General features: G+C 40.8%; 1 protein-coding gene across 1 annotated transcript; it reads right to left on the bottom strand.

Moving 5' to 3' along the window:
- Positions 1-91: 91 nt before the first annotated feature.
- LOC123136762 (mediator of RNA polymerase II transcription subunit 18) lies at positions 92-3,106 on the bottom strand. Its single transcript, XM_044556253.1, has 5 exons — positions 2,736-3,106; positions 1,116-1,215; positions 958-1,015; positions 519-875; positions 92-416 (listed from the first exon to the last, which is right to left on the bottom strand). Exons 1-5 carry the CDS (start codon positions 2,769-2,771, stop codon positions 314-316), a joined length of 654 nt encoding a protein of 217 aa, XP_044412188.1. The 5' UTR covers positions 2,772-3,106; the 3' UTR covers positions 92-313.
- Positions 3,107-14,910: the final 11,804 nt, after the last annotated feature.

Below are 14,910 nucleotides of genomic sequence, written 5' to 3' on the forward strand. Positions count from 1 at the left end.
TTTGGCTTCCTCACCTTTGCTAATCTCAATTCTCAAACAAAGTAAATGGTAAACAAACAATGTGGGCCTAAATATGAAAAGAGACTATATATGAAAAGAGCAATTACTACTATATAGATAAGCCGGGGAGATGCCCCGCACCTCTTATACAATTACAAAAACCCAGTGACAACGATACATTTTTCCAACTCAGTGCCAACAATACTTGTTTAATCATACCATTTCAAGGTATCATAGTGTTATTCACGCATTCTAATCAACTGACTAGAAGTACAGACCAGCATGCCGCCTGAATGATTACATATGACAAACATTACAATGTTTTCGCACCACCACTTGACATGAGTGAGGCGGCGGCAGCAGCAGCGGTCGGGACGATTCCAGTTGAATTGCCTGGTTTGGAGAGATGCAGCAGCCTGCAACAATGTTCGTGGTCCCACGTGAGTGACGATTATTCAAAAGAAGACGCGTGGAGATTATCGAACTGAGGTATCAAAATTCAGGTTGAGCGTACTTACGGTGCTAGATATTCACAGAACGAGGTGACAGCTGAAACAACATCATTGTAATTGTTAGCAGCGGCTGGAGCTGTGATCTCCACCAGCTGTATTCCAGGAGTGACCTGCACAGCTTCGTCGGTCGCATGGAGCTTTGGCATCTTGTTGGCAGAAGTCACAGTCACGGTGAACTGGGCACCTCGCTGGAAGCGAAACGCAAAGCCAACCTTCAAGATTTCATGATCTAACTTGTAGCCGATGCCGTAGAAGTAACGCAACACATTGCTGCTGGCTTTGCTTTCTACGATTGTACGCACAAGAATTGAGATTTGCTCTGCACCGGCACCTCTCATGGCACCACCAACATGTCTTATGGTCCTACATACAAATATTACCAGCTGCAGATTAGTGTAAAATTACGAGGAAGAGTAAATTTCAGCAGCTTAACACAATCAGTTACCAGGATGGTGTAGGCTGCGCTAAATCACACAACAAACGAACCTCTGATGGGACAGCTCCTGTACGACTGAAAGAGGTCAGCAGATATAACAATTGCTTTTTTGCTAAAAAAGAAACAATTGCTTCTGATCCTGACGACAGAAAGATAAAAAAACTAACCTAGCATTGGTACACTTTTAAGACAGAGCTCATGCACCCTCACACGTTCCTTTGGGACACCAGAGAGGCCCTGGAGAAGAACCTCCAGAGCTTCAACATGCTGCATAGTGCATACCCAAAGGAAAAAAAAAATGTTAGTAATGTCATTCACATATAAAAACTATATGCGGTCTAAATGAATGTGGAGATGAATGAAATCACTTTACTTGTAAATAAACAACATATAATTATGTGATTCCCCCAACTGTACAGCAATATTTTATATTATATCAGAAGTGGTGCTCTCAAAGTGGAGAAATACAGTTGACATACCATATATGGTGGTCAGCATGATCTACCCATCATTTTTATGATATACTTTTGTGTTCGAAATTCATGTAAGTGTCCATCAACTTGTCATGGAGATAATGAATCAATAAAAAATAGCATTAATTATTATTCTCTATAAAGATAAGACTCAGATATCACTTCACACTTAAGGGAAGAAATGACAACTTTATTATCTTCTCAAGTAAACATTAAGGAGAGATAAATCAGCTCAGCAGGTGATATATTTTACATGTAATTCTAGTTCAACACAAGGTGGCTGACCGACCCATGGATAGTACAGATCTTACCTTTTTTCTAAAGGAATAGCATAAATCTTACAGCCATAGAGACTCTTTTCATGAGAAGACAATAGATAAACCAGTGTATACTGACAACTAAAACAACGAAATCAATACCCTAGATGAATAAAGTCAAATATGTGGGACTGAATTTCCCTTCACTGTAAAAAAAAACCACACAAATTACATGATTCCTCCAACTGTGCATCAAATCTATCTATTATATTATAATATCAGAAATAATGCCCTCAAAGTGGAGCAATGGTTAACACGTCAGCAGGATCTAAATATCAATTTTGTGACAGTTTTATTAAAAGTGCCATGTTGATTCATTCTGATAGAGTAAATGGTGCCAACCAACTTTTCATGGGGAGTTGAAGATAATGAATCAATGAAAAACTCCAGCATTATTTATTCTAAATTCTGATGGCACTTCATGCTTATAGAAGAAATAACAAGTTAACTATCTTCTTCCGAAAAGATTAGAGAGAGTTAACCAGGGTTGAGCTGGCCTAAATCTAAGACAAGTACAGTTAAAGGGGCCCCTTTTCATGAGGAAATAATTGATAAATTAGTGTGTGGAGATAGTTGTGCTGACAACTCCAACAAAGGGAAATCAATATCCAAAACTTGTCATTATGGACGCCTGAAAGGCCAAAGGGCCTGTATGCCAAAATTCGTATCAAATACACATACAAGAGAGCACAGAAGGTCACGTCTGACCAACAGAGTTGGCGTATGTGAATAAAGGTAAAAAGAAGATGTGCCATCCTACGACGAAGCATAATACATGAATACTATACATAAATCATCACTTTGCCTATGTTTTGACATATGATTGTTCAAATCAGTTATGCATTACAGCATCCTTGACAAGCTAATTCCGTACGAAACAGTCAAACAGCGTATGTTTTTGCAGCAAGTAGAGTTCACTTGCACCACCCTAACAGCAATGGATAGCTACTGCACACATGAATGAATGACTAGAAAGACACACAAAGAGGCACAGTACCTGGGTCTCGATGATGCCCTGCACCACGCACTCCATCAGCCAGGGGCGGATCCATACGGCGTGCCGAAATTGTGAAGGTCAGTGGGATTTCACTACTGGCTGGATGGAGACAACCTCAGATGTCAATCCCAATGACCAAAGACTGGGACGGGGTGGGGACAGCAGGAACGCGATGTCGCGGCGAGGAAGAACGGAGATGGCGGTGGGGGGCGGAAGGCGAGGGTGTTGGCGGTGGGAACGGGGGCGGGAGCGTGGCGTCGGCGGCGGCGCTGAGGCGCGGCACGGCGGCCGGTGTTAGCTAGGGCACGACGGGGTTGACTCGGAAGGGAGAAGCCAGGGCGACGAGAATCCAGAAACAAGAACGGAGGGGGGCTAGAGCTGCTCTTAGAGATTAGCGACTCTCGGCCGTCAGATCGAACTGCTTAATGGAATTCTGGGCGTCGGATCTAGAGGTGGAAGGAGCTGGGCCGTCGGATCGAAGATGAGACACTAAAGGAATGAACAGTTTCACCCCCCGATGTAAAGATCTCGTGCCACCGCCGTTATTCTCGTGCCCCGCCGAGGGCATTTTCGTCTTTTCACGTGTGTGATTGTGTGTGGCGTGGTATCGATTGGTTCAGAACCCTAGCCTCCACTCCCACTTGCGCCCCTCTCCTTCGCTCATGTCCTCCCTGGTCGCGCCGCCGCCGCGCTCCTGTCCTCCCCCACGGCGCGCCATTGCTCGCCCTGCTCCCCATCCTCGGCCTCGCACCCGTCGCTTTGTCTCCTCCTTCCCGCCCATCAGTGCTCAGCAGGAGGAGCCTGGCTCGTCGTCGGCCCTCACGAGAGAAAGAGAGAGGTCTCCGCCCCCGGTCAGCTATGGCCGCCTCCAACATCACATATTGGCAGGAGCTCCCCGCCACTCCTCCATTGCGTGGTCATCACCGGGAGGAGCAGCGGCTATGCCCGAAGGCGTCGCCATCGGCTGGAGGAGCAGCGGGATGACATCCTCGCGTCCATGCACCTCCGGGAAGAACTACCCGAGGTGAGCAGCCTCCGATCCGCCGTGCAAAGTGAGCGGTGAGCACCCTCTCCACTCCCCCCTCCTATCTGCTCGAGATTTGATGTGTCGATCTGTTCATTTGCAGGCGGGGTTGGATCCCAAGGTGCAGATATCCAGTACTCCAAAGTTGCTAGAAAGAAGATGTGTAAGCTCATATTGCTCTTCTATGTTGATTTAGCAGATGAAAAAAATTAGTAAGAGTACTTGTGCTTGTTTTTAGTGGGGTGTGGGCTTTTGTTTCTTGGTTGGACGTTGGTATGCCCTGCGATTGCTATTCCTATGTGGATAGAACTCTAGTGGTTTTGTTCCTTTTTGCATGCAGGAAGGTTAGGTTTTTGTAAAGGAGCTGGGGCTTCTTATTCGTTTACTACTCTAGCTAGGTTCCAAGGAAGGGGCTCTTTGGAGCTATCTTATTTGGTTAGTTTGTTGTCCAAGTGTCTGTGGGAGTATTAGATCTAGAAACAATTTTTTCTGAAGCATGCCTTCGTTGTCAATGAGAGGTTTAGTCTTGAGGTTATATGATAATTAGGAGCACCCCTCGAGATGCTTTGGTGCTTTGGTGTGCCCCTTTTGATTGATGTTGTTGGATGAGTAGTCATATGATAGTTAGGAGTACTGATGGAGATGCTTTGGTGCTTTGGTGTGCCCATTTTGATTGGTGTTATTGGATAAGTAGGTGGATCTGATGAGAGATAAAGGTGATTTTTTGGATTTTCCTTGTTTTGTTGGTACCTTGATTTCCAGGGAAACATTTGATCTAGCTAGGTCGTTTATAAAGTTCTTTGGTTTTTGCATATACAAATGGAAACATCTCTATCTTTAATGTTGTTGATTTTGAGGTACCAAAAGCTTGAGACATTTGATTTTCAGTTAATCATGGTTATGATGGTGCAGGCTTGATGTGCAAATATGTGATTATTTGCTCCTATGTTCACTGTTTTCGAGTTACCACGTGACCTTGTGAATTTGTTTTACTTCAGAGATGTGGTCATGTCGTTGTTGGCTATCGAATTTGTGTTGCATTCCATGCCCACCACGTTCATGCCTTCGCCCCTTCGTCATCCAACACAAACAGAAGAATGGAGCAGCAACTGTGATTTGCGAGGTCAGAGAACTGATGCAGCTTGCTGCCATGTAGTGCTCGCCCTTCTGTGTCATAAAGCCCCTCGATCAAAGCTCCGACTCAATTGCAAATAAAAATTGCCGACCCAGTCAATCTTGCCGAAACGACGCCTAGCTCACCATGCTCTAGTCATTGTAAGTACCTTAAGCTCTACTTATTCTAAACCATTCATTTCTCGGTTTGGGCTGTAATTTGTAAGTTTGCTTTCTTAGTAAAGAACTAAATAAAGCTTTGTTGTTGATGACTATTTTCTTGGATAAGATTATATTCTTTAGATTGTGAGCTGACCTATTTGTGATTTGTATCTCAGCTAATGACTTATCTCATAACTGAAGCCATGAACAAGTGCTTCAGTTTTGCTGGTGGCAATCCATTGCTTGAGGTGACATCATGTGCAAGATTATCCCCATAGAGGGCGTTGGCACGGTGACACCCTCCTCGACCTGTTGATCATGTGACTTAGGTTAGCTTATTCCCCTTTCCTCATGGCTGGTTTCTATTTTTGTGTTGCTCTATTTGATCTGGCGGTTCCCCCATGTTTCATTAGATGCCTTCCCAATGGCCAGGGTCTCCATGTTATATCTGGTGTTCACGGTGAGAGAAAGTTCGAGGTCGATTTGTTCCGTAGTTATTCTTTGCGACTAAAATGACATATTGCTATATGTGAGCACACTTATAGATTTTGGTCCTCTAGATATGGTATTTTTTACTATGCTTTTCAGATATGGATTTTTTGTAGACGTGATTATGCGAAAAATGCTATGAGGGTACTATTAGTAATAGCTTTTGTTTTCTATCTGTTCTTCACTGGTCATTTCCTGTGCAGTTTGTTTTCTTTTATATTTGTGCTTGGTTACAAGTTTTTGTGTAATTGTTATAGATCGCTCTCTCTCTCTCTCTCTCTCTCTCCGACCAATGATCTTGGCTCGCAGGTCGAGGCAGACAGTGTTATGGATTACCTGATGAGGTACTACTGATGACCTTACAGGTCTCTCTCACTATCTCTCTCTCATGTCAAGCTCGCTTCCCTCTTATTTTACAGGTTGGAAGATTTTGTTGCTTATTACAATGCTATATTTGTTATATACTTTGTGATGGAAGTACATGTTTTTCTGCCTTTGGACGTACTATTGCCATGTACTGTAACATTTATTCAGTGTAAAATGCAGATTTTCAGAGATATCAAAGATTTAGAGAAGCATATTTAGGCCTGAAACTTTTTCTTGCCAAAAAATTTATCGGCGCATGTCGTTTAGTGAACTTGGGTTTGCTTGGTGGTTTAGTTTATCCTGTCCTTTTTGTCACCACTCATCAGTTAGTTTGTCTTGTTAGGAGTACGTATGATAGTCAGTTCAATAGAAAGCAGAGAAAATGATAGATGGCATGAGCTAATATTTGGTTGATGTACTATTCAGGTGTGAAGATCCATTGGTAAAGTTTATTTGAAGAAACTGTAGTATTCGATGGACCCATTATTTCGGGGACCTGGTCCTATTATTACACTGAAGAGGCCATCTCTTAGCATTGAACCACAAGTTCATGTTCGCAAGCTGAAACCAAGAGATTTGTGACTGATATTTGCCTCAAATGAACTTTTGGGAGCATCTAAGCGATGATGTCGTTGTGCAAATCACCTTAAAAACCAAAGAAATGGTAGGTTATAATTAACATCAGCAACATTGGATCTTTCCTCCGTGTATGAATGATTTGTTGGACATATGAAACGACACTAAGGTTGTGCGAATTATTGGTGCGGGGTATAGAAAACTGATTAGTGTGAGCTGCCTTGAAGGAAGCCACAAAGAAGAGAGAGGTCAGTGTACATGACCTGAAGATGATAAGGCGCCACTTCCACGACGACATCAACATCGTCGTGGTTTGTCTTCAACGACACCCAGGGCGTTGTCATATAATGGCCGTGGATCAGCAACTACACCAGTGATCCTGCTATGGCGGCACTATGGGCCACACATAACCACATTGATGGTCCAAGCCCCAGGCGAAAATACTCTCTTACCTCTCATTACTGTTAAATGAATAGTTACTTGACTTGATGCTGGTTAGGATCTATGTAGAGCTAGGAAATGTTCTATTTGACTAGCACCATGAGTATGCAATGCCCATTATTTCTAAATTTTGTTAGTTCCAGTCTGGAAGCACTCCTTGCACAATAAGATAAATGATGCATGGGGTGCCATGGCTTGGTAACTCATTAATATGCAATTTGCTTTGTGTTTTCGAAATTGATTCACATAGAGAGCATTTTTGCTCGGTCAAATCAGAGTTATGGTGGTAGTTGTAGCTGAAAGGTTAGCTCAATTATTTCTGAAATGCATAATTAATACTTGCATTACATGGGTCAAAGGTTCTGACCTCATTTGTGCTTCTAATAAAATTAAGAAAATGCTCATCTGGCTACATTGATGATCCTCCATTGATTTATTTCATAACGTTCATATGTAGTTGCATTGCTTGGAAATTCACACAGTTGATATTTTTGTTATATACTCTTTACATGTTTAAGTAGCTTAATTTGCTGATAGACAAATTTGCAAGTAGGCAGGACATGACATGGCATTGATTTTCGTGGATCAGTTTGCTCTCCTACTAACATGATTGAGGAAGAAAAGAAGTTTAGGGGAAGAACTGGTCATGTTGCTACTAAGGAGAAGAAGATCGAGCTAGTCAACATGAAGAAAGCAAGAGGAAGATGATGAGGCGCCATGGGAAGGATTCAGATCTGCGAGAAGTGTGATAAACTAATAGTGTCAATCAGTCAGTTTCAGCTTCAAAAACATTGGGGTGATTGAAAATGGCATGCTGTACTTCCGCAACAAAGCCAATTAAGAGTTATTTATCTTAACATTGTCAAAGAGTTATTTATCCAATTTATTTGTAAAGATGCATCACCTATGGATAAATGATGGGTTAGTATGTAATGATAGAGGTAGAAAGAGGATGCCAAATGTTGTTTGTTCAGTTATTTGTCTGATTTGGTATGAGGTGATTTCTATTACCGATTTCAGTAATGTGAAATGTGACCTATTCTCTAAGGGCATTTAGTTAAGATCTTCACATTTTTGTGCCATTTTCTATAGGCGCTTTGATACACGGCCAATTAAAATGTTCATGTGATTGATGACAGCACATTACCTTAAAGGCCGGTAAAAGAAGTTTCTAAGAAGCGCGAATGCTGTGAGAGGTAACCTAGCCAAGGCAATATTTAGAAGTGTAGTTTACTGACTTTTGTCTTCCTATCTGTGCTAAACATTGCAATCTGCATGTGACAACCCCTTTCCTGTTTTTACCAAGGTCTGAATATGAGCTAATATATTGGCATACCATTTCAGACTTGGCCATCTGTTTTACTACACTATTTGTTTAATAAACATATCTAGTAGTAAATAGAAAACTAATGATTTGATCAAACTTGATAATCATTCTATTGATGGAGCAGATCATCGAAGCTTACGACTGCGGGGCTCATGAAGCCAGAAGAGGCCGTCGGCACCGGCGACCTTGCCGTCTTTGTCCTGTCCAAAGGTTTACAGATTCCTTGCCTTGCCTCCTGACCCCCACCCATGAACTACATTTGTCCCCAACTCCGCTCTTATCTCCCAACTCTTTTCCCAGTCCTGCTATCATGGAGGATGTTATATAGAAATGAGTTTTTTTCTCCTTTAACAAATAGATGGATAAAAGAATGTGGTTCAGTGTTGATGCTGCAATGTGAATACTTTGTGCATGAAGCCGATCCATCTTCTAAAAAATGGTTTGGTGTGTTCTATTTGCATGTTTATGTGACAAGGATTCTTTGTTTCACTGTTCATGTTACTTCGAGCTTAGTTAACTAAAGCATCTTTTATATCAGATATCAAATTATCTACACTTGTACTAAGATATAATGTATCAAACCAGATTTTCACTTCTTTAATAGAGCTTTCTAGCATTCAGATCTTTTTTTGGAATAGCTGCTCCTATATTTTTGTCAGTGCTTGTTGTACTTTGTTTTAATATTTCTTCTTGGTAGGATCAATTGTAAATAGTGGATGGAAGCATTCCTTCTCAAGCTTAAGCATTTGATTTTTGGCGAAACAGTGTTATGATCAGCACTATATTCGCCGAATAACTAAAGCATATTTTATATTAGATATCAAATTATCTACACTTGTATTATATTCTCTGAATAACTTAAGTTATGATCAATACTGAAAAAATTCAGTTAACACTAATCATACTCCCTTAATTAATATTGAGTATTCATTTAGTACTTACAATTCAGATCATAATTTGATTGTCAATAATAGTGGATTTTTAGGCTTTTTTTTAGAGGAGTGTGTTTCATGCTGGCCTATAATGATGAACTCGAGTTGTCTTATAATCTGTTTTTGAATTCAATAGATGTGCAAATTTAACAAAGTGCAGTAGGGATCGCCTTTTATAGCACTACAAAAAAAAGACACATCCATGACATTTTGGGCCGAACGAAAAAAATTATGTCATACTTATGACACTTTGATAACCCGCAAGTATACGCGATAGTTGTAGCCTCTTTCGATAAGTAAGAGTGTCGAACCCAACGAGGATCTAAAGGTAGAACAAATACTCTCTCAAGTCCTATCGGCCACTGATACGACTCTACGCACGCTTGACGTTCGCTTTACCTAGAACAAGTATGAAACTAGAAGTACTTTGTAGGTGTGATAGAATAGGTTTGCAAGATAGTAAAGAACACGTAAATATAAACTAGGGTCGGTTTAGATAAAGAAGCAATAAAGTAAATATAGCGAGTGTGGAAAAGTGGTGGTAGGAGTTGTGGAATTGTCCCTAGGCAACTGACTATGTTACTAGACCGGTAATCTCTACTGCAATTCTATTTGAGGGAGAGGCATAAGCTAACATATCATCCCTTACTTGGAATTCTATGCACTTATGATTGGAACTCTAGCAAGCATCCGCAACTACTAAAGATTCATTAAGGTAAAACCCAACCATAGCATTAAAGCATCAAGTCCCCTTTTATCCCATACGCAAACAACCTACTTACTCGGGTCTGTACTTCTGTCACTCACGCCACCAACCATAAGCAAATCATAAACATATTGCAAACCCTACAGCGGTAATCCCTCACGCTTGCGTGACACGGAGGGCACAATAGGACAACACCAATAATAAAACATGCAACTCAAACCAATCATAGCAATTCATCAATCACCGATAGGACAATAGGAATCTACTCAGACATCATAGGATGGAAACACATCATTGGATAATACTATGAAGCATAAAACACCATGTTCAAGTAGAGGGTAAAACGGGTTGCGGGAGAGTGGACCGCTGTAGATAGAGGGGGGAAGGTGATGTAGATGTTGGTGAAGATGGCGGAGGTGTTGGTGAAGATCGCGGTGATGATGATGGCCCCCGGTGGCGTTCTGGCGCCACCGGAAGCAAGGGGGAGAGAGAGCCCCTTCTTCTTCTTCTTCCTTGACCTTCTCCCTAGATGGGAGAAGGGTTTCCCCTCTGGTCCTTGGCTCCCATGGCGTGGGAGGGGCGAGAGCCCCTCCGAGATTGGATCTATCTCTCTGTTTCTGCGTTCTCTGATTCTACCCCTTCACCGTTTCCTTTATATCTGGAGATCCGTAACTCCGATTGGGGTGAATTTTTCGCCCAGATCTTTCTCATAAAATTATCTTTCTTGCGCCAGAAGAAGAGCGTCAACCGCCTTACGGGTGGACCACGAGGGTCAGGGGTGCGCCTGGGGGGGGGGGGGGGGTAGGGCGCGCCCCCTACCTCGTGACCACCTCGGACACCGTTTCGCATTGATTTTACTTCCCGAAAATCATAAATATTCAAAAAAAATCTCCGCCCGTTTTTATCCCGTTTGGACTCCGTTTGATATTGGGTTTCTGCGAAACAAAAAACATGCAATAGACAGGAACTAGCACTAGGCACTAGATCAATAAGTTAGTCCCAAAAATAATATAAAAAGTTGCCAAAAAGTATACGGAAGTGAATAATATTGGCATGGAACAACCAAAAATTATAGATACGACAGAGGCATATCAGCATCCCCAAGCTTAATTCCTGCTCGTCCTCGAGTAGGTAAATGATAAAAAAGAATAATTTTTGATGTGGAATGCTACCTAGCATAATCTTGATCATATGTCTAATCATGGCATGAATATTAAGACATGAGTGATTCAAAGCAATAGTCTATCATTTGACATAAAAACAATAATACTTCGAGCGTACCAATAAGGCAATCATGTCTTTTCAAAACAACATGGCCAAAGAAAGTTATCCCTACAAAATCATATAGTCTGGCTGTTGCTCTATCTTCATCACACAAAGTATTTAATCATGTACAACCCCGATGACAAGCCAAGCAATTGTTTCATACTTTAATAATCTCAAACTTTTTCAACTTTCACGCAATACATGAGCATGAGCCATGGACATAGCACTATAGGTGGAATAGAATATGATGGTGGGGGTTATGTGGAGAAGACAAAAAGGGAGAAAGTCTCACATCGACTAGGCGTATCAACGGGCTATGGAGATGCCCATCAATAGATATCAATGTGAGTGAGTAGGGATTGCCATGCAACGGATGCACTAGAGCTATAAGTGTATGAAAGCTCAAACTGAAACTAAGTGGGTGTGCATCCAACTTGCTTGCTCATGAAGACCTCGGGCATTTGAGGAAGCCCATCATCGGAATATACAATCCAGTTCTATAATGAAAATTCCCACTAGTATATGAAAGTGAAAGCATAGGAGGCTCTCTCTATGAAGAACTTGGTGCTACTCTGAAGCACAAGTGTGGTAAAAGGATAGTAACATTGCCCCTTCTCTCTTTTTCTCTCATTTTTTTGGTGGGCTTCTTTGGCCTCTCTTTTTTTATTTGGGCTTCTTTGGCCTCTTTTATTTTGTAAAGTCCGGAGTCTCATCCCGACTTGTGGGGGAATCATTGTCTCCATCATCCTTTCCTCACTGGGGCAATGCTCTAATAATGATGATCATCACACTTCTATTTACTTACAACTCAATATTACAACTCGATATCTAGAACAAAGATATGACTCTATATGAATGCCTCCGGCGGTGTACCGGGATGTGCAATGATCTAGCATAGCAATGACATGAAAAAACGGACAAGCCATGAAAACATCATGCTAGCTATCTTATGATCAAGCAAAGCAATATGACAATGAATGCTCAAGTCATGTATATGATGATGATGATGAAAGTTTCATGGCAATATATCTCGGAATGGCTATGGAAATGCCATGATAGGTAGGTATGGTGGCTGTTTTGAGGAAGATATAAGGAGGCTTATGTGTGAAAAAGCGTATCATATCACAGGGTTTGGATGCACCGGCGAAGTTTGCACCGACTCTCAAGGTGAGAAAGGGCAATGCACGGTACTGAAGAAGTTAGCAATGATGGAAGGGTGAGAGTGCGTATTATCCATGGACTCAACATTAGTCATAAAGAACTCATATACTTATTGCAAAAATCTACAAGCCATTGAAAACAAAGTACTACATGCATGCTCCTAGGGGGATAGATTGTAAGGAAAGGACCATCGCTTGTCCCCGACCGCCGCTCATAAGGAAGACAATCAATAAATAAAATTGTGCTCCAGCTTCATCACAAAGCGGTTCACCATACGTGCATGCTACGGGAATCACAAACCTCGACACAAGTATTTCTACTAATCCACAATCACCCACTAGCATAACTCTAATATCACCACCTTTATATCGCAAAACTATTGCAAGGAATCAAACATATCATATTCAGCGATCTACAAGTTTATGTAGGATTTTATGACTAACCATGTGAATGACCAATTCCTGTCATCTCTCTAAATAGATATAAGTGAAGCAAGAGAGTTTAATTCTTTCTACAAAAGTTATGCCCATGCTCTAGCAAGTATAATTGTATAAGTGAAGAAAAAGAGCATTCTACAAACGGCGGTTTTCTATGTAAAGGGAAACATGCAATCCAAACTTCAAATGATATAAGTGAAGCACATGAAGCATTATATAAAGCCATACTCAAAAGATTTAAGTGAAGTGCAATTAGCATTCTATAAATCAACCAAGGATTATCTCATACCATCATGGTGCATAAAATAAAAATAAAAACCTAATTGCAAAAGACGCTCCAAGACTTGCACATAATGCATGAACGAAACGAATCCGAAACATACCGATACTTGTTGAAGAAAGAGGGGATGCCTCCCCAGCATCCCCAAGCTTAGACGCTTGAGTCTCCTTGAATATTTACTTGCGGTGCCTCGGTCATCCCCAAGCTTGAGCTCTTGCCTCTCTTCCTTCTTCTCATATCGAAACATCCTCGACTAGACACTACATCCACACAAAACTTCAACAGAAAACTCGGTAAGATCCGTTAGTATAATAAAGCAAATCACCACTCTAAGTACTGTTTCAAACCAATTCATATTTTGTTTTGCATTGTGTCTACTGTAACGTAACTTTTTCATGGCTTAATGCACTGATATAAATTGATAGATTCATCAAAACAAGCAAACTATGCATCAAAAACAGAATCTGTCAAAAACAGAACAGACTGTAGCAATCTGAACATTCACCATACTTCTGATACTTGAAAAATTCTGCCAAAATTAGAAAAAATAAACAAGTTGTACAGAAAGACAGTGCAAAAGGTATCAGAACCAAGTGACGTTCCAGTTAAAAATGTAAAATCCCTCACTATAGCCAAAGTTTCTGTCCTGCACCTTACAAACCAACAAGCATTGTAAACATCCTAAAGGCAAACCTTGGCACATTATTTTTATAATACAATGGAATTGTACAAGGGGATAATTATTTTTATTGAAAAGTTTCTGTAATTAAGATTCACAAAGTTCCCATGGGCCTAAACAAGTTTAAGGACGTCCCCCACTTTCACAATGCTCGTCTCTCTCACTTTCACTTCTTTTTTTGAAAAGTTTTGGGTTCCCCTCTTTATTTTTGTTGTTTTTAAACTATATGAAAGCACTCAACAGAAATAAATGACTCTCTAAAACTTCCGGGTTGTCTCCCTGGCAGCGCTTTCTTTAAAGCCATTAAGCTAGGCATATAGTGCTCAAGTAGTGAATCCACCCGGATCCGAAGGTATATCAAAGCCAATTTTAATTAGCAATGATTTGTAATTTATTAGTGAGCACAAAGTAACATATATCAAGCAATGACGAAGTCTAACTCTCTTCCTATGCATTGGCATGTCATAAAGAACAATTCATGCACACATAGTAAAGGCCAATGCATAGTATAAACAGTTTCTTGCAATTTTATCATGTGGGAAACATAGAGAGGTGGAGATATAGTTCCTCTCTCATAATAATTGCAAGTAGGAGCAGCAAGCACATGCATATTATATTCATCAAAATCATCATGTGTAGTGGTAAAAGGCAACCCATCAATATAATCCTTAATAAGTGCAAGCTTCTCCGATATAGTGTAGTTGGGAGAATTTAAAAAGATAATAGGACTATCATGCATGGGTGCAATAGCAACAATTTCATGTTTAACATAAGGAACAATAGCAAGTTCATCTCCATAAGCATAATTCATATTGGCATCTTGGCCATAAGCATAGCAAGCATCATCAAAAAGGGATATTTCAAGAGAATCAACGGGATCATAGCAATCATCATGGCAATCATCCTTCGGTAAGCACGAAGGGGAATTAAACAATGTATGAGTTGAAGAGTTACTCTCATTAGAAGGTGGGCACGGGTGATCAATCCGCTCTTCCTCCTTTTGTTCTTCGCTCTCCTCATCATCTTTTTCAACCAATGAGCTCACAGTTTCATCAATTTCTTCTTCCATAGCTTCCTACAAAATATTAGTCTCTTCTTGGACAGCGGAGACTTTCTTAATAAGTGCATTAATATAGGCATTATATTCATAATTTTCATAACAATATTTAAGGATAGCTATCTATAACAAGCATCATCAAAATCCTCAAACTCTTTA

Source organism: Triticum aestivum, chromosome 6B, assembly GCF_018294505.1.
Source record: "Triticum aestivum cultivar Chinese Spring chromosome 6B, IWGSC CS RefSeq v2.1, whole genome shotgun sequence".
Lineage (NCBI taxonomy): Eukaryota > Viridiplantae > Streptophyta > Magnoliopsida > Poales > Poaceae > Triticum > Triticum aestivum.